Raw genomic sequence first — 21,107 nt, forward strand, 5'->3', positions numbered from 1 at the left:
AGAGTATAACATTTTAGTGCAGTCCCACTGCTTTGTTCACTAGAAGTTATAATGGTGTTTTCAACAGTCAGTCATCCAGGTAAGGGTGATGCATACCCTTTTCTGGTGAAGATAAGTGACCACTAGATCTGCTGAAGATGTAAGGGGCTGATTTGAGGCTGAATGGTAGTGTGTTGTACTGTTAGTTTTGTCCATGTACCATGAACCACGAGTGCTTTGTGTGCCCGCGGTGTGTGGATATATAAAAATAGGAGTCCTTCAAGTCTTTGGGCACTTGAAAGTCTTTTTTGTTAATGACTTATCATGGGCCTTGTGGGGGTAGCCATTAAAGATTCATCTTTGCTGAGGAATTGGTTTAGTTTCCTGAGATCCAGGATGGGGGTGAGGGGGTACCCTGTTGTCATTTTCTTCAACAAAAATAATATTGAATAAAAGCCCTTGCTTCTTTATGTCTTCAGCACTTCCTCCACAGTATATTTTAATATTCGTTTGAGAATTTCTACCAAAGTGAACTCAGATGTGGGCGATGTTCCTTCTTCAGGAGTTTGGTTAGATTGTGCTGAGCAAATTCACTACAAACTCCATAGCTTATGACATCAAGAACTCCGCTGTTGGACAAAATGTTCAGCTGGGCTGGGAGATGCCCCTGAGCCCTCCTACTACAGCTCTTTACTGTGCAAGTGGGATTCCTGCTGGCAGGCTTGCTCTTCTGGCTTACTGTGCCTCCCATTTGAGGAGTCTTCTCTAAATGTTTGTTTTGTTTGGGCTCCCTGTTGACTCGGAGGTTTGATGCATTGGCCATATAGCATTGGTCGAAGCCTGGGATCTCGTCTGTAATGACAAAATGAGTGTCTCTCGCATTCATAACTGTCCCCTGGTCCAGATGGTTGCCTCCTGTAGTGGAGTATGGGGTGAATCCTTGTAGAGTCCAAACAGATCTTTCTCTGACTGTGCCAGTCATTAAAGATTAAAGCAAACCATTTACATTTCTTGAACAGGCTGTGTCTGTGGAATGGCATACTGTTTATGTGTCACTCTATTTCTGGTCCCAACAACGCATTCAAATCTATTCACACCCCATCGCAATTCCACTGGACAAATGTCTGAAATCAGGAGAAGGGAGTGTTTGCCAGGAGGATAGATTTGTCTGAGGTTTCACAATCTTCAGGTAATTCTCAAGAAAAGGAGATTTGTTGTGACATAACGGTCTGTTGTATCATGACAAAATGGCAGTTGGATTGCCCAATTTCAATAATGTGCTTGCAAAAGCATTCTCTCTTTTTCTAATTATATGCAACTTCATGATCCTGCAGCACTTTGCAAAAGAGTACAGTTTGTGGACTTTCTTTGCTCCTCAGTAAAGATTACAGAGTCTGCTTTCACTTGTTAAGAGGCAGCCTCTCAGAAACGGTCAAGAAAAGGAATCAATGTAATGGAACTTCAGATTCTGTTCTTAGTTGAAGGAGGACCACAACTTTTCTATAGTGACCTCGGGCAAATTGAATTTTTGGAAGCAATATAAATAACAAAGTGAAATCTAACTATGTCATCCAGAAGAGAGGTCCTGATGCAGGGTCTGACTCACTATCACCAGTAGCTGTTTAGGATGTTACTAGTCCAGTCCTTTTGAAGTCAGTTTTCTCCCTGATCTTCACCATCCTCATTCACATCCTCTTCTGTATCTCCTAACTCTTGTTCCTCTTCCACCGTAACAGCGCTTGTAATTTGCAACATGCATCTTTTGTAGGCTGCAGAACTACTGGTAGGTAGCACTTGTGCAGGAGGGTAATGGAACACCGTGGAGCTTGTGGTGCCTCTTCAGACCCATAAGAAGATCTTAACACATAAGAAGGCTCCAGTAGCAATCATGGGTTTGTCCCTAGGTTGGTAGGGCGACAGTCTTTCTGGCTGGATCGCGGTCTGGTCAAAGGACTGAGGCGCAGCTTTCATGTGATAAACTGCTCATCCCTTGTTCGGTTTAACCTGTTATGTTTCCTTGTGAAGGAAACCATGCCACAAGTCTCGACACATGATCTACATGGCTTGCTGCTGAAAAACAGTATGCTAGACTCTGGTGGAGGGCTGGGGGTCCTCTCAAATGATATTCCCTTTAACATGGGTGGCTATTGTCACCATGACACTACCAAGAGTTGGTGGAAGCAAATTATATTAATAGGGTACAAGCCATTTTTATCGGAACCATAGTAGACAGACTGCCTACTGGCACGACATCGTAAATCTGTGGACTGGATCACTTGGGAACAAGTGAGTTACCATACCAGTGTTACAGTTCTCATCATAATGTTTGGCACCCATATGTTTGTACTGAACTTCATAAAGTTAGTGGTAACGGGAGCTTGCCGTCTTTCCTCTCACTCCACACCCCAATTGCACAACTTCTCTCATTACCAACCCCTCTTCCCCAACCCTCGAAAATGTCAAGTGCAACTGTCTAGTTTGAATACCCATTTATGATGACGGAGAAAGAGGAATTTGTTTTTTCTCGGGGATGACTGAATCAGTTCCAGACTTTTAAGATGTGAGCAAAAACGACATAATTGCAGAGCCTAAAGGTAATGCCAGGATGTATGCCTCTTACAATGAAGAGAGGGCACTTGCCCCGACCCGTGCTTTGTGCTGCTGAAAAGAAATGCCAGAATTTGAATCCACAAACCCAGAAAGTTGGCATGCTGAAGAGGCACACTGACAGAAAGTCACTTCCAGTTCACTGAACCTTCAAGTTTTGAGACTTCTTTGAAATAGAAGAGTTTGATTTGGGTTGACTACTCAAGGAATGAATTTAGGCTTACCCCTGCTTCATATCCAGTGCTCCCCTTATTACTTAAATGAGCTCTGCAAACATCAGTAGAGAAAACCAAGCACCAGAGACAGGAATCTTGGCTTTCTCCATTTTAGGTGGTAAGGGTAATGCACCTTCTATGCCCCCTTCATCTCTGCCCTATTAGGTGATGGTCTGGCCAGTTGAGCCAGAGTTTGGCATTCAGCTACTTGCCTAAAGGAGGTTGGTGTTACGGAGACTGCCAAGAGCTGGAGCCAACCAATAACTAACCAGCTAGACCAGTGGTAGCCCCATGACAGGTATTCAAAGCAGATTCACTTTTTCCTACTACATGCTGCCTCACAAGTAAAAAGAGGAAAGTCTGAGGATTGTTTTTGTGCAGGAAGGTGTCTTTTCCTACACAGAAACAATCCTGCCTACAAAAGCAGGTACCATTGCAGCACGGTGCAAGGGTGTCTGCGTTGGTACAAAGCAGAAACATTGTGCGCCAGTGCAAGGAGATGACAGCAATGTGCCATATAAAGTTAAATATGGCACAATACTGCCCTCTTCCTTTTATGCAGAGCAGCAAGGTGTCTTGCTGTGTTGCGTGAAAGTTTGATAAAAATCTGGGCATAAATTCCTAAATTTTGTCAAAAATAGCATAATTTTAAAAAGCCTCATCAGCACCTGCCTTCAAACTGTGTCTGGACAGTTACATTGTGATACACCTAGATAATAACGGTTATTAAGGAGACACAGAAAAATATGGCGGTCAGTACCAAAACGGCACTGTCCAGAAAAATCTTTATATCGGTTTCAAGTCTATCAAATAGCAGTCAGGCCAGTTTGACTAAAATGTAAGTCAAACTGGCCTTCATCAGGATAGTTCACATTTACTATGAAACAAACCATATATGTTTTGCAAGTCAAATTAAGACAAATTAGTCACATTCTTATTGCTTCAGATATCCGTCAACGGACAGATAAGAATTGCGCCACCAGCCTTTCAATGTCCATAGGGACTGCTTTTAAATTATAAGGCGGCCTACCAAAAAGATAAGTTACTTACTTTCGGAAATGCTTTCAGGTGGATACTTTAACTGCAGATTCCTCACCTTTGAAATCTCCCCAAACTGGATCAGGAAGATTTTAACAGTAATACTCCCGCAGGCCAATAGGTGGTGCTGTGCAGCTCCACGTTGACTTTGCTCCAGCCCAGAAGTGACAATGGAGCCACACATAATCGCAAACCCTCCCCTTCAACGTCAGTTTTTTTTCTTGAGTTTGTCCGCACCCTTGGATGTACAGTACAACAATAATCAGAGGTACAAGTGTGCAGATTTCTACATTGCGGTGTTTGTCCATGGAAAAGAGAACAGTCTACAGAAGCGGGAGGCGGGAGGACAGTGAGGAAACAGCTGTTGGTTAGAGTATCCACCAGAGTATTAACGAATACTAGAAATTTGTTCTTCTGAGGTATACTTGTAACCACACATTCCTCACTTTAGAATAGATACCAAAGCAGTAGTTCCCAAGGTGGCAGGCATGTGGAATGGCTCAGATCAAAAGGTCCTGAAAAACCCAACAGGCCAAAAGCCCATACGATTGTCCCTGGCTGTCAAGGCAGTAGTGCCTCATGAACAGGTTTACGGACACCCGCATGGTGGCCTGAAATATGTCAATAATAGGTACTTCATGTGCCAGCACAAAGGCAGCAGCCTTGGCCCTGGAATAGTTGGCCCATAATCTCTCCAGAGGCTACTTCTTGGTCAGTGCATAACAGATCTTTATGCACAGGACTATCCACCTCAAAAGACATTCCTGGACTGCCTTACCCTACTTTACTCCATACAGCCCCACAAAGAGCTGATCATTGGTCTTTGGCGAGATCAAAGTAAAACCTTAAAGCTCTTTTGGGGTTCAACCAACAGAGCCTCCCCATCTCTTTCGAGGGGCGAGGCAGAGAAGGATGGGCAAGCAATGGATTGCCCAAAGAGAAAAGCAGTCACAACTTTTGGTTAAAAAAAAGCTGCCCTGGTCTTCAACACCACTTTATCTGTAAAAGTGTAGGGCAGCTGATAAGAGCTAGAAGTTCACTCAAATGGAAAGCAGAATCTGGACAGCTGTACATTGGTCTGAATGGAATGTACATGATGGAAGTGAGGACAAAATTAAGATTGCACTGTGGTATTACAAAGGTTTTTTGTTTGTTTTAGGAAATAATATGATCTCACTAGGGTTCTACCCTTTGCTGGAGGATCCCTTTTGCCAACACAGGGTATCACCAAATTCCTATCACCACAATTCGTGACCTCCCAGGTCCCGCAGACTGAGTTTGTCTGCCCTGGCATTCAATAATCCCATCAGGTGGTTCACAACCAGGAAACTGGTGCTCCAGCCAGCTTCACAGACGAAGCGCCTCCTGTCATAGGACTCAGGACAAAGCAAACACAAGGAAATGATGGATGGAGCGCTGAAACTTTTCAAACACTCACCCCCAGTCACAGATCTGGGTTGAATCCATCATCATTCTTTAGCTCACTTTGCCACCCCAGTTCAGACACAGCTATATGCAAATCAGTCTAGACCTTGTGCCTCATGGGAACAGTCCAGCCCGAACTGCCAAGCCATGTGTTCCCTGGACCAGAAACAAGCATCCTGGGACCGGTTTCGGGCTAACAGCCCTCTTCAGCCAGGCTAGCTTGAATGGGTGAGTGTTTGAAAAGTTTCAGCACTCCGTCCATCATCTTCTTGTGTTTGCATAGGACCCAGTCTTTCTTGTTGCAGTCCCACATGGCAGTGGTGTTGTCCATGAGAAACTGAACCGGCCTCCTTTTGATGGACAGTAGGAAGGCTTTCAGTGCCAGCAGCATGGCCCACAACCCCAACAGAGTGTTGTGAAGAAGGGCCTCAGCTGGAGACCAGAGCTCTTTGATGATCAACTCTCCGAGATAGCCTTCCCATCCCAGAAGTCACGCATCTGTTACCAGTATCGGCTCTGGGTGGGCCAGAAAGAGCGGTCTGCAGTCAGCCTAATAGTGGTCGAGCCACCACTAGTGATCTTCTGCAGTCTCTTCCGAAACCTGGATGCAATCTGATAGGTTTCCATGGTGCTGATCCACTGAGACTTCAGGCTCCATCCAGAGCTTGCATCTTCCACCTAGCATAGTTGATGATCAGGACGCTTGAGGCCAAGAGGCCCAGAAGCCTCAGGACCACTCTCACCAAGACTCAAGACTTAGGTTGAAACACCAGGATTATAGCCCCAATTTCTTAGACTTGTGGTGGACTGAAGGCCACACATTGACAGTAAACTCCAGCGATGTCAGATTTGGCGTTGCCTGGAAGTGGCTTATTAGTGACTGTGGTGAGTCCGCATTTAAACTGCCAGTCATCGTGGTAGGGGGAAGACTGGAATCCACAACCTCCGAAGGTGTGCTGCAACCACAGCCATCACTTTTGTGAACACCCAAGGGGCACTGGAAAGACCGGAGGAGAACGTAGAATACTGAAAATACTCTTGGCCTACCCTGAACTGTAAGTAGCATCTGTGGGATTGCAAGATGGGTGTATAAAAGTAGGCATCCTGCAGGTCCAAAGTCACCATCCAGTTGCCTGGCTCAAGGGGCAGACAGAAACGGGGCCAACATGCGCATATTGAATTTGTCCTTCTACAAGAAGGTGTTCAGAGGATGGTGATCTAAAATAGGATGAAGGCCTTCATCCTACTTCAGCATGAAGAAATAGCGGGAGTAACGGACGATCCCTATTTCGGGAGCTGGGACCCTCTCTATGGCGACTTTGACTAAAAGTGCCTACACGTCTTAGAGAGAGATGACCAGGAGCTCCTATGAGAGATGCTCTGATGTGGACAGGATGTGTGGCGAGTCTAAAAGGAATTGTAGGGTGTAGCCTGTTTAATGATATGCATAACCCATCTGTCAGGTGTTATCCTTCCTCCACCGGTAGAGAAAATACCTGATCCGCCTCCCACAGGTTGGTTGTGTACCACTAATGGCAAACTAAAGCGGCGTAGAGGATATTGCTGCAGGGGCGGGGGACTGGGAAGTGTGTTGCTTCTGATGAACTGGACATTGTCTGCTTGAACACCAACTCCAAAAGAACTGGATACCCATTGCGGGGCGGTGGGGGTTGGTATTGGCAATACGTCAACCCTCTGGAATAGCTGCTAATTGAATGAAACTGTTGAGGGTGCTTTCTCGCAGGGATGGATAGGCCTAAGGAATGCACGGAGGTCCTGCTGAATTGACCTTCGCACTAAACAGACGAGACCCATCAAACAGTATGTCCATTAAAAAGGTTTGGTTAGCTCTGATTAGAGTCTCAACCTAAAAGTTGGTGGAGCACTCGAGTGTTGTTCCGAGGCAAAGGCATGGTTCTGGCTGAGATTGAATGAAATGGGCCGGGTGTGTCGGAACGCAACCTCAGTCGGTGCCAAACAAATTTGACTTGTCGTGTAGTTCCTATAAATCTATATAGGATCTGCGCATTTAGACAACAAACTGTGGGACTGGTGTCCAAACTGATTCCAGACACCCCCACCGAAAAAGTTCACCTATATACCAGCTAGCTCACAGTGCCACTATAAACCCCTCTTACCAAGGAGAGAATAGTTTCTGGCTACTATCGAACATGACAACCCTGTCCCCTCAGGGATCGTGGAAACAGTACAGTACTTTTCGCTCAGTCACTCATGCTCACTTTGTCTCAGAGAGATACACAGAATAAACGATGGGGACGTTTTCAATAAGCATTTATTGAACCAGAGTCATTCTAGTGTAAAATACGTGTGCTGCAACAACCACAAGACAGAAACAGATGCACACGGTTATAACCACTAATAGAGTAAATAGATGGTAGAATTATACCATAGTGCTTAAACAATGAATATATGCTGCCATATAAATATACAACAGTAATAATGCGTATTCCTACGATGCTAACCCTAACTAGATGTACTTAAACATACCTAGCATGTATGTAGGTGTAAGGCAAGAATCCTCCTAGGATAAAACCAACCCCATTACCTGATTCGAGAGAATGAAGGACCCCGTCTTGGTCTCGAGTTGGACTTCCCGCGAGGGATGACAGACCTCTGCGTGCTGGAGCGTCTACGTGCAGGAACCTCAGCGTCTCGTGTCAGCATGGAAGTCTTTCTCCTCTGCCCGCCCCAGCACAGATATGGTGCTTATATACCCAAAAGGTACCCTCAGGGATTCTACCTTGCTGTGTCATGTCAGCCGAGGACGACGATAGTGATGAACCTTATACACAGTTGATATGCAGAAGATGGTAATCGTGCTGTGATTTTAAGAATCCTCATGCATAATAAATGAGGGTAGCCTTCGGGGAAAATCACACAACATTTATGCAGCACCTAACTAGGTAAAAGGTCAACACCAAAAACCATTGTGTAGTACAATGGCAGGGAAAATGTAGGTAAAAGGTTAGGAGACTACCTGGACCTATATGGGGGTGCACTGCGAATTATAACAGACTAAGTCAGACAGAGTTATAGGACCGGGGTCTGTGGGCACCATGGATGCCACAGGAACCACTGTGTATTTCAGTGCTGGTTTAGAAGCACAGATGGCACTGAGGGCAGACTTGCAAGCAGAAACTTGATAGGAGGTCTCCATGGATCCTTGGGGCCTAAAGGTGCATTGGAAGAAGCCGAAGGGTGAAAAAGATGGCCTCTCTGAAAGCCTAAATCTATTGCCACATTGCCAATGGCACCAGAAATTCATGGTGCATCGGGATCAGCTGCAGAATCAGCTCCTCAGTGGGGGACAATATACCGCAGGACAGAGGCACTTTGACGTCCTCACAACTTCTCACAGAGAGAGTGGCGAGACAGGGATGGGTCCCGTTTGACCTTACTAAGTGTTCTCTCCAACTTACCTGAAAACTTGGACAGTGACAATGACCTGTCACGGGATCAGCCCACAGTGTGGGAATGAGTCTGCACCCTCGACTTCAAACCAGAGCAGGACTTCCAAGACTTCTTTCAGTGTAGTAGAGATTGGCTTCAGCTTTCCAGACCCACTTTAGATTCATAAGGGCACAATTTTAACAAGAATGGCAGTGGTTGCCTCAAGCTAAATACCAACAGCACATCTAGTGAGGATCTGTCAAAGACATCTGTTTGTGACAATCCCTACAAGGCTTAACCCCTGTAGGTTTAGGAGGGGGCATGTTCCTCTGTACAACGGAAAATAGGAATTATGAAGAAAAAAACCTGTCGCTGGAAAAGGTTAGGAGCTAGGGGCCATATGTAGGTAGGCTGTGTTTAGCGATTCTCTAATTGCAATTTTTAGGGAATCGGAATTAGAGAATAGCAAAACGCTATGTAGGTAGGATTAGCAATTTTGTTTGCGAATCCCACCTATTCCTTATTTGCGATTCTCTAATTGAGAATCGCAAATAAGGAATACCTTGCCATTCATTCCTATGGGCTAAAAGGCCCATAGGAATGAATAGGAAGACATTCTCAATTTGCGATTCTCAATTAGAGAATCGCAAATTGAGAATGCAATTTCAAGGGTGCAAGGGTGTCAACATGACACCCTTTTGCACCCCTGTAATGAGCATGGGTGCACATGTGGCGCACATACATGCCCTAAGGGCATGGATGTGTGCCACATGGCACTTTGAATAATGCAAAAAACTGCATTATTGAAAGAAATCGCAAATTACCATCAACCTGAAGTTGGTGGTAATTTGCGATTCCTTAAGCCAAAATAGCACAACTTGGGTGCTTTCTACATTGCATTTAAGGAATCGCTATTTGGGATTCCTTAAATGCATTTGCAAAATAAGGAATCGCAAATTTTGCGATTCCTTATTTTGCATGCAGATTTGCCTTCCTACATCCCACTTAGCAAAATTGCGATCGCAAACGCCGAAATTCGGCGAATTTCGGCGTTTGCGATCGCAATTTTGCTTTCTACATATGGCCCTAGGTCCCTATCCACATACAAAGGTGCAGAAAGAAAGGAACTGGCATTGACACACAGGGGTGGCATCTATGAGTGGCTCCACCATCACGGGGCAGAACAAAGTCAAAGCAGAGCTACATGGCTTCAACTATCCACACCCAGGAGCACTGCTGTTAAACAATTTTGGATCCAGTCTGGTACCTGTGGATATTCTAAAGCTAAGGACTCTGCGGTTAGAAGCATCCATTAGAATTAGGTAATACATGCTGAAAATCCAAATGACATTTATTAATAATGGTCGGTGAGAGGGATGTTTTGTGTTCGCTCCTCCTCCACAGATGACATGTGATGCAATGCAGGATACAGGCGTCTTCCAACTGTGGCATATTTTGTTTCATCACAAATCACTGTCTTAAACTGGGTAGGAGTGGTTTTAGATCTAGACCGTTATTGCAAAGACAAACTAATGAGATCTTGTGTTTCAACAGAATATTTATTACGTCCAAGCTAGACATAGCACAGTTTTTAACAATCCTAGCATTTCCTTGTGTCGAAGTATTACACTGAAACATTCTTGCAGGCTCGAAATTCACAAGATGTCCTTTGTTTTAATTTTTATGGCTTCCAACAATCTAGGCTAAAAGCTTGAGACAGTTACGTTCAAAACTGTGTGCTGAGATGCGCATTTGTCGCAATGCCTTAAATGTCACATACGTTTGCTTACACCAAGAGCTCACATCTTGTGTAACAGGTTAGGGATTAAAGTCTGAAACAATGTAGCGGAGGTTGTGCGTGTTTTTCCCTTGTATGAGGCACTTTCCCTCCTTCTGTTCTAAGAACGTGAAGGGCCAACGAGTCAGCAGAGCTTAAACTCACAACCCCCTCCCATTTCCTCCCAAAACTTCATAAAATGTCTACATAGCATGCGCCTCCCTCGATTCCTCAAAAATGTTAAGCAGTGTTTTGCTGTTCTCTCAAACAGAAAGTCAGTGTAAAACAAAAAAGCTAGTAGGCTACTAATAATTTGATATCAGCATTCTTACCTGAACTGGGATCTGGAACTGGTTCAGAGAGCGAATGTACTCCATTAGAACAGCTGAAACAAACTTGTGTGGCAACTCCTAGGACAAAAAATAGAGGGATTCAGATGACCTTTTGACTATTACTGTAACCAGTTACAAAGAGGGTAGCATTGATTAGCCTCTTCCCATCCTACATGCTTAATCATAGCCCCTGGATTATGAGAACCAGCAATCAGACTATATATACCAACAGATATAGCGGCTTGTCACTCTGCCTGACAAGTAACATTTACCAGATTTCTTGAATTGAGTTTATGAATATCAGTAGGTATGAAACTGAGCCATCTTAGAACTATAAATCGTAGGTACCTCAATTCTGCATCTCACTTGCAAATAACTATTGTACTTTTTTAACCCTTTTTTAATAATTCACACTGTGTGTGGAATAACTATTTATTATAATTGTTGTGATTAATACAATAAAATGTTTGTACTGTACACTGAACTCAGTAGAAGGTACAGCTCGTCTTAAAATTACAGGTTCCCTTCCTGAACCATCATACTTCTTCACGCTAAAGCTCAAGGAAGTCAATCTTTTCCATAGAAGCAGTAAATATTCATACAATTTATTTTAAAACATGCTTGAAGACAGATCTACAACCTTAGAATAAGGAAAATACAGAAAGTGCATATTTTTTCTAACAATGGACCAGAAAGTGTTAACCTTTGGTAGATTTTGCAGGAGGCGGCTCAAGCTAGGTGCAAATCCACCAGACGTAGTCTTGCGTCAGTCTGACAGACAGAAGGCTAGTATCAGAATTTCGTAGGTTAACAAGGCAAACAGATACCTCTATTCTAATTAAGTGACATACCTTTTCAGAAAACACAGAAAGTACATGAGTGTACATATCAGACTGGTCGATGATGGCCTGGGTCTGTGGTGATCGCTTCATAAGTGAGCTGCCTCTGTTTTGTCCAGATTCAACTGCCTGCACAGGAAGAAAATGGAACACACAAAATTAGCCTTTTTAGAGGGTCAAACAATGCATGTTTCAGGACTGGTTGTGTTTAATAAAGAACAGCCAAGTACCATCTGTGTGTCATACCAAACATGTCAGACAAAAAACAATGCAGGATCATGAACAAGTTTGTACCTGCAAGCATGCATACTTAGTTTTATAATTCACATGGCAATTTCATTATGTTGAATAATTAAAACTGCATTTAACTTATGTCTGTACCAATACAGAATGCACTATGTAGATTCTTCAGGAAGGTCATCAAGGACTAAAGCATGTACCTGTCTCTGATTCAACAATATTCAGGTGAAAGACAGGTTACATTTATATTGACAATGGTTTGCCTAGTATCTCTTTGAATACTAACTCGGAAAAATCTGGTAGCACCCTGAAGTACGAGTAAACACTTATTATTAAGCTGTATAATCCAAATCTTTCTAAATTCAGCACTATAAATGCATGACACATCTCTGAAAATAGGGCTTTATTCTAAAACAAACACTACCCCAAACGTTTACCACACTTTGTGAGGAACCAATAAAGGGGGTCACCTGCTACGGCATGACAGCAAGCCGATACCAGAGTATCAAGGGTCCATTACTCAAATTTACCTAAACTATCAATCTACAATTCACATGACAGGGCATTTATCATAAAGACAATTTATAAAACAGAGAACTTTGCAAAGGGTCACACAATGATGATTAAAGATTTTAGCATGGCCGTAGATATACATAAAGCCACAATCTTCATAAACTAGTGCCGTGTTGGAGTCGTTTCTAAGGACCTTACAACTGAATTACAGAAATGTAGTTAGGCCGACTGTTGGATAACCAAACATTTGTGAAGAAGGAAAATGTTACTTACTCTGTAAGCATCTGTTTGTTGCATGTAGTGCTGTCAATTCACATGCTGTGCATACTCCTGTCATCTACCGTTGGGCCCGGATGTGTGCAAGTTGTTTATCTTCAAAGACATTTTTCAAGTCACGAGGTACACTGACTTCTGCTCTTGTTGGTAATGCGCATGGTCATCAACTCTATTATTAGATTATTTTCCCGCACGACGGGGGAGGATGGAAAGTGAAGTGAAGAGATGCATAGAGAGATGTCCATGCAAAATGGGGGAGAAACAATAGTAAAGGAAACTGCAACGGCCATAGGCGTCCGGGGAGGAGGGTGGGCACATGTGAATCTACAGCACTACATGCACACAAACTGATGTCTACAGGGTAAGTAACATTTCCATTCGAGGCATGTGTTGTTTTAGATACACATGCTGTGCATAGATTGTAAAGTAGTCCTCTTAGCTTTAGCATAGCATGTCTGGATGCATCTCACGATCCATCTGGCAATGCTTGATTTGGACATGGCTTTTCCTTTATAGGGTTGGGAGAAAGCAACAAAGAGTTGTTGTGTGTTCCTAAATGGTCTAGTTCAGTCAATGTAGTACACAAGAGCTCATTTCACATCCAAAATATGGAGAGCTTGTTCTGCAACTAAGCCATGTTGTGGGAAGAATATAGTGAGTTCAATGGATTAAGATAGAACTGGAAGACTACCTTAGGGAGGAACTTGGGGTTAGTGCAGAGGACAACCATGTTCCTATGTACTTGGAAGAAAGATTCTTCTAAGGTTAGTTAACGCCTATAGCTCACTGACACACCTGAGTGAGTGAAGTGATGGCAACCAGAAATGTCACCTTCCAGGAGAAGAACTGAAGGTGGCAGGAGTGGATGGGGTCAAACTGAGGACCCATGAAACTTGTCAGTACAATATTGAGGTTCCAAGCCAGGGCCTGTGGAACCCAAGGGGGAATACCTCTTGACATCCTCCACGAAAGGCTTAATGACTGGGATTCTGAAGAGAGAGATGTGTTGTCTGTTCTAAAGATAGACAGCCACAGCAGCCAGGTGTAGCCATATGGAGGTGAACGCCAGTCCGCAAACCTGCAAGTGAAGCAGGTAACAGACAATATCTTGTACTGTAGGCATTAAAATATCAATATGTTTTGAGTGACAGTAGTACACAGACCTCTGCCACTTGGCTGCATAACAGACTTGGGTGGTAGGTCTATGTGCTTCCTTGAGAATGCTCATGCATTCAAGTGGACGATTAAGGTACCCACATTTTAGGATCCCTGGATCTCAGGAGCCAGATCGCAAGGTTGAGAGACCTGATTTCTCCATGGTTCTGCTGGGGAGCCTCTTGTGCAGAATCAGAGAGAGTTCGAGCAGAGTCCTGAACCAGGGCTGACTGGCCCATGTGGGAGCCACTAGGATGAGGAAGAAATGTCTGCCGCACCCTCTGAACCACATTTAGAAGTAGTGGGAGGGATGGGAAAGCGTAGGCAAATATCCCTCACTAACTCAACCACAGTGCATTGCCATTGGAATGTGGATGTTGGAACCTGGAGGCGAAGTTTGGGCATTTGGCGTTTTCTGCTGTGGCGCAGAGGTCTATATCTGGGAAGCCCTTCATCCTGAGAATGTTTGGCAAAGTTGTTGTCCATTCCCAGAAGGTACTGCCCAAGTAGATGTATTTTGTCGTGTAGAGCCTACCGCCAAATGCTCTGGGCTAGCTGCAAGAGCTAGGGAGATCAGCTGCCACCCTGTTTCTGAAGGTAACACATGGCTGTCATATTGTCATCCAGACGAGAACAACCTTATCAGTCAGGTGAGGTAGGGAAGCGTTCAACGTTAGGTTAACAGCCAGGAGCTCCAGGTAGTTGATGTGGAGGCCCTTGGAGTCTGGGCTCCCATGTGCTTGGACAGTCAGGTCCTGTTAAGTACGCACCCAATTCTGTAAGGGAGGCGTCCGTTGTAATGGTCCTCCGCAAAACTAGGTCAAGAAAAGGCCACCCCTCCAACAGGTTGTTGGTGTTTCACCACTGCAGGGAGCGACAAGTGCAGCGGCCGATCAACACTAGATCATTCCAATAGCCCTTCGATTGAGACCACTGTTGTGGCATGGGGCATAATGGAAATACAGGAAGCCATCATGTTGAGGAGGCGCATGATTGATCTAACAATACCTGGCAGTCTGGTTGGGAAAGACGGATCAGTGCCTGAAAGCACTGGATCCTGGTAGGGTTTGGATAGGCCATGCCAACCAGTTGAGAATTGGTCAAAGATAGGGCTAGATCTGCAGGGGTTGGGGATGGTATTTTGTGGCGTTGATGGTAAACCCTAACTCATGTTTAGGGTGTAGGGTTTATCGTGATTTGTGTGTGTTTGCGGCATTGCCGGTGGGTGGCAATCTTGATCAGCGAGTCTTCCAGGTAGGGGAAGACAAGGATGCCCTGTCTGTGAAGATGAGCACCCACAACCGCAAGGCACTTAATGAACACTAGGGGTGCAGTGGTAACCCCCGAAAGGGAACACTTTGAACTGGTAATGATTTCCAGTCAACACAAACCTGAGATAACGGTGATGCACCTGGTGTACTGGTAAGAACGGTCATGAAGTCACCTTGTTGCAGAAGCGGAATGACAGCCTGAAGGGTAGCCATCATAGGGAAGTGTTCTGAGAGAACGTATTTGTTTAGAGGCCTGAGGTTCAGAATGGGTCTGAGGGAAAAGTACAGAGTATACTCTCATGCCCTGTTGATGAAGTGGGGCAGGTTCTATAACCCCTTTGAGAAGGAGCGCCTGGACATCTTCCCTGAGTAGCCTTTGTTGTTCTGGGGAGTCTGTGGTAGCAAGGTGGAATCGTGGGAGGTGTGGAAGTGAGCTCCAGACAACCATGTTGGATAACATCCAAAACCCACTGGTCTGAGTTGACATTCCGCCATGTGGAAAAGAACCTGTGAAGGCGCCCCGCGACAGGTGTTGTGTAATCAGGGGGTGAGGAGAGGCAAGTCAGGGTTTAGTGGTGGCGGCAGGTCCTTTGGGGGCGCCAACTTTACCTCTGCCTTTTGAATTTTTGTCTCTGTAGGATCCTCAAAAGTAACCTATGGGAGAGGACTGTTGGGCCTGTCAATGCTGGCAAGGCATGGAGGCATCAGGAGAGGTGGCCTTTGAGCCTCCACATTAGGGCGTGCCATGAAAGGAGCAGCAATGAGCAGGTGCTTGAAGGCTACCCATAGCCTTTGAGGTCTCCCTATCTTTTTAAAAGAAATTCTAGCATCTGTTCAACCTATGGCTGAATAAATGTTGGCCATCGAATCGCAGGTTGAGCAGGTTCTGCTGGACTTCCAACTTGAAGCCAGACATACGGAACAAGGCGTGCGTGCGTAAGAGGTCACTGGAGTGAGCCCCCCCCTCCTGGCAGAAGTGTCGGCGGCATCTAATGCGCAGCAGATAGTAGTGTTGGAGATCTGTTCCCCTCAGACACGATCTCATTGCCCCTTTTCCTGTGCTCCCCTGGTAGATGTTGGAGGAGCTTTACCATCTCATCCCAGTGGGCGTGGTCATACCTCGAGAACAACCCAATAGAATAAAAAATACGCGAATGATTGGCCAATTGCACAGCCATCCTTTTACCTGCAGCATCTTTACGTATGTTCTCCTTATCACGTGAAGGGGCCTCACCAGCAGCCTGGGAGTAGTGGTAGTAGTAGTGACAATCAGGGAGTCAGATGGGAGCTGGCCATGAATGTAAATGGGGTCAGCAGGGGAGGCATTGTATTTCTTGAACACTCTGGGTGTAATGACCGCAGCGTGAACGGGGTCTCGAAAAATGTTGGGGTATGGCACAGCATACCCCTGAGCATGGGGGGGGGGGGGGTACTGGGTGGAGTGGTGGGTGGAGAAGAGGGTCTCAAATAGAAAGTCCTCCTCAAGAGGTTCAGTTATGGAAGGAAGAAGCCCTACCAATTAGTTAGAGGTAGGACATGGAGTTGTCCTGGGGAGAGGGGCAGGCAGGGTGTAAGTCAGGTTTCCTTGCCCCTCGGTGGGTCTGTACTATAGGAGTCCCAGGGGTCACCGCGCGGAGGAGTGTTGAAGGTGCCCTATGGCCCCCATGTAACAGTGAAGTGACCCGTAATGTGTATAGGAAAGCGCGTCCCCTGGAGATGCAGGTGGGGAAGGTGAGCACTGTGGAGCTGGGTGAGGTGATGGGTGCGTGAAAGGCAAAGGTAGATGCCAGGATTGCACAAGGTCCTACACTATGAAATGCCCTTAGACATAACTAGAGATCTGAAACCACCCACAAGTGGTTCGAGAAAGTGAGCAATTTAGACTTGCTTTCAACAGAATTCCGTACAGAACAGTGGTTGAGACTGAAGAATATCAGGCATAGTCGTTCACTTTATGCAAAAGGGCTGTTTCTTCCCCTTTTCCTCTCACCAAGCTGTATTTGCGTCATCACTCCCAGCACTCTGAAGTTAATGAAAGGTGAAATGTGCCACTTTAGAAAACCTCTAAGTAAATAAATGTTTGTTTTAGCGACTTCTTTCAAAGACACATGAATGGGTTTCGCGAGAATGGCTGTGTCAGGACAATTGTCTGAAAGAAAGGGTACTTGCTGCATTTATTAGGCAAAAAAGAGTCTGCAATGCACCAGGTATGCACATCTACGCTAGAGACTCGCCCCTGAAGCCTCTATGTTATGTGCAGAAAAAAAGAGAAATTCCATCACTAAATCATGTGAACACAAGGTAGGTTCAAATCACACCTTTTGGTGAAAAACATACGTGATGTGGGTTTACAGGTCATATGTGAGAACGCATAGCTGTATACTCCTAAAAGGAAAACCTTGCATACACAGTCTTGGTATTAATTGGTTAAGAAGTCTCTTGTATAGAATAAAGAGGTCCGCATTTGAAACATTTTACTAAGTTTTTGAGGGTCACTTGGAGGACGGAAATCAAACGAGTAACTTTTCTATCTGAAACAAATTCAGAAAATTAATAGCCTTCGGCAGCATCCAATCATCCAATCAAAGACCTAGCTGTTTGTTAATGTATATCACAATCCCCATGTAGATGCTGAAGCATTATTTTATTCACACAACTGATGCTATCACTGAAAAACATTTCCAATAAGGTGGAAAAATAGTTTTCCAGCAGGAGAATGGAGATTCCGGGAAGGATGCCTAACGCACAACGTATTGTGGCATGCTTCATGATAAGCGAGCTATGCACAGCAGAGTAGGTAAATACTACTCCGCTGGACTCAACCTATGACAGTTAAATAAAAATATCTCAAGGCTTTTTGCCCCAAAGGAGTTTCCTTTATTTGTTGGGAATCTTATAAGTGGTTAAAGATACAAATGGAACTAAAATGGTTCAACTACCCATATGGATTAAACCAACATCTTTTGGCCAGATTCTAAGCCCATTTGAATCAACGGCCTCCTTCAGGAGTCCTTCACTCTCTGCCTAATTAAACAAACGTTCAGGGCACATAAATGAGGCCTAACACTCTCATACATGTGGTATTTTTCTGTTTTGGGAGAACCTGCCGGAAAGATCAGAATAAACACATAAAATCATAATTCAATTATTTCAATTGATTGCAGAAAAATCAATGTTCAACTGATGAAGGAAATTATGTGAATATGATGCCTGTACCCACAAATTGATGAACAATGCAAAGTAAACCACAATCGGCGTGTGTACTCGATGAACCACATAATGTCTAGCCCCACTAGACCACCTACACATGATTGTGATAGTGGGTTCTTCACTCACATCTCTCCAACACTTACCCTTACTTAGCATGGATCTGGGCTTATTTTGTCACTGTGGGGAGCACATCCTCCATAGTCACACTCTTAGTAAGAGGAGAAAATACATTTTATTCAATATCATTCGTGGTAATTTTTATTTCCTAAATATATATTTTTGCTATTTTTATTGTTAAAATCCTAATACCTCAGTCTAGGTTTTTAAAAAGACCCAGGAAGCATGTGATATTCCATTATTTAATACGCAAAAGTACTGCGAAGCTGACCTGTGTTGGTTGAGGAAATCAATAGTTTGTGCCATCTGATAGTCACTTCTTTCTATCAATGAATAGGAAGAGTTTAGCCAAAGCAGATGGCGCTTTAAAAAGAAAAGTGCAAACCGAGAGGTTTAATACCGTATCATACGACAACATCTTATGATAAGAAATACTTATTTCAAGAACCTCCAATCAACCAACTAACAGCTCAGCTTTTTATGATCCCGCTTTAGTCCATATTGGATGGCTTAAAATGCACACGTATAAGGTCTCCTTGACTCAAGCACATCCAGAGTTTTCATTCAAACACAGCTAATGATGTGGAACACAGTGAGCAGGGCGGAGGACACACAATAAGCGGTCTCGGTCTAGCTGCATTGCTTTCTGTAAAGCTGCAAACAATCCCCTGGTATGTCACTTTTAACATAATTAGAATTAGTGACATTTTTAACAAGTGTTGGCCAACCAAGTAGTCCTGGTGTTGGCAACCAACTTTTTTGCTTTGTCAATGCTTGTTTTGTCATATTGTTTGCAAAACATTTTTGCTGGAGAAGCCACCAGGCTCTAACAAATCTAAAAAATGAAAATATATACTAGCTAAAAGCAAAAATAGGACATTGGTCTCAAAAAGCATACTTTGCTATACTAGACCCTGGCACTTAAGGGAACTACTCTGTGTGCGGATGTGTTCCTAGTGAAAGAACAGAATGCGCTGATAAACGTGAAGTTAGTAAATGGCTTAAGTGGACTGACCCACTGCTCCATGCTGTATGCTGTAATGGACGGAATAAAATAATAAAAGACCAATGGATGAAGAAGGTTGCCTGAAAGCCCCTATATTTAAGTATATCATACATTGTTTTTCTTTTTCAATTAAAAGGTCTTGGCTAACTCATCTGTGGCTGTGTGCAACGCTGTAACATGTCATAAGTCGGTGGTTACATCCATTAGCCATCAGTTCAGGCTAAGATCCGATGTTTACAAGGAGGAGCGTGTGGGTATAAAATTGCAATATATTATGGTTCTTTAACTAGGCTGGTAGACTGCCTTTCACTTGAACCTAACTAATGAACACATTTATGCATATTTTTATTAGAGAGACAGTGTCTATAAAAGGAAAGGTGGGCATCTCACCCCAGTATAGCTTTGTTCCGCTTCCAGGTATTTTTTATATTCAAAATTCAGTTTGTCAAACACAGTAGCAATAACGGATAACGGCTCTCTGCTCGGTCCACTTAACACTGGAAAACACAATATTTGGAACCAGGTGAGAATAGACTACAAAACCATTGTTAACATTCAATTTATCACTTGAAACCAGTAGATAGAATTACATTATATGCAACTTATGGCCATTGTTGTACTAATGGTAAGGCTAAGAGAGCAGTGACTTCAGGGGTTGCCAGAACGTTTCAGCTATTTTAGGTATAACTTATTTTCATCAATTTTCAAAAGTGAAGAATATAAAATTCAGTGTGTCTTTTCACCCTTTTCTGTATCAAATAAGACCCATGGCCCTCTTATTTCTTCAATTTCTCATGCATCCCCCATGTATTCCCTGAATGCCAGATCAGAGTCCAGACCAGCAAAGAACGTACTCGATAATCACCAGACCCTCTTTTGTGTCGCCCCATTACAGGGTATACACTCTCCAAAGGAAGCAACCCTGCGCAAACAGAGTTTCTCTTTGTCATTAGTCTTTTGTCCCACAATTATCAGTTGGGCTTTTCCTGCAGGTAAAATCTTTGGGCTTGAAGAGTTTCCTAAAATCTTTCGATGATAATTACTGAAGAGTGGCCCAAAACTAGTGGTGTAGTCTTGCCCTAATACCAGAAGGAAAATGCCCCAACAGTTGATATTAAAATAAAGACATGATTGGGGTGCAGTGGGACAATCCTACCCCCTGAACCTTGGGGTCCGTGCATCTGCTGCACTAATGATAGGTGCGCCCCTGCTTACAGGTCTCAAGATCCCCATTCTACCGGTCTTTCCTTCTCTCTCGTATCTTCAAACCCATCTCATTTTCTTCCTCCCTTTCGTGCTCCCCTCCCAATCCTGTTCCTCTGTCACTCTATCTCTCACTCCACCTTAGCTCCCTTTTCCCTAATCTCCTCATTTAGAGTCCCCTTTTTTCCTTTAACCTACCCCTTTTGCTCGTCCTAACCCCTTTTTCGTTTCTCTTTGATCCTTAATGTCTTTTCCCTATCTCCTTTCTACCTTTCATCTCATAATTTTTTCATCTCTTTCCTTTCCTCCATTTCTCACAAATCTTTCAAATTCTTCCATACACCTTCCCTTCCTATGTCCCCAAAGAGTAAACTGAAAGGTAGGAATTTGCAGCCTCTAAAATGACTGCCGCTAGTGCAGAGCAGACTGTCCCCTGACCTCAGTGACATTGTCCCGGCTACACCACTGATAGCTCCGCCCCTTGCTAAACGTG

The 21,107-nt window shown here is 44.1% G+C and overlaps 1 protein-coding gene across 1 annotated transcript in view; it reads right to left on the bottom strand.

Annotated features, from left to right (window-relative positions):
* Positions 1-21,107, bottom strand: part of RMC1 (regulator of MON1-CCZ1) — a 238,616-nt gene that overhangs the window by 57,084 nt on the left and 160,425 nt on the right. The window contains exons 14-16 of the mRNA XM_085605759.1: positions 19,802-19,908; positions 11,636-11,752; positions 10,785-10,862 (exon numbers count right to left, since the gene is read on the bottom strand). Coding sequence (XP_085461885.1) covers positions 10,785-10,862; positions 11,636-11,752; positions 19,802-19,908 — 302 coding nt within the window. The remainder of the gene's footprint in view (positions 1-10,784; positions 10,863-11,635; positions 11,753-19,801; positions 19,909-21,107) is intronic.

This window comes from Triturus cristatus, chromosome 5_1 (genome assembly GCF_964204655.1).
Source record: "Triturus cristatus chromosome 5_1, aTriCri1.1, whole genome shotgun sequence".
NCBI classification, from domain to species: Eukaryota; Metazoa; Chordata; class Amphibia; order Caudata; family Salamandridae; genus Triturus; species Triturus cristatus.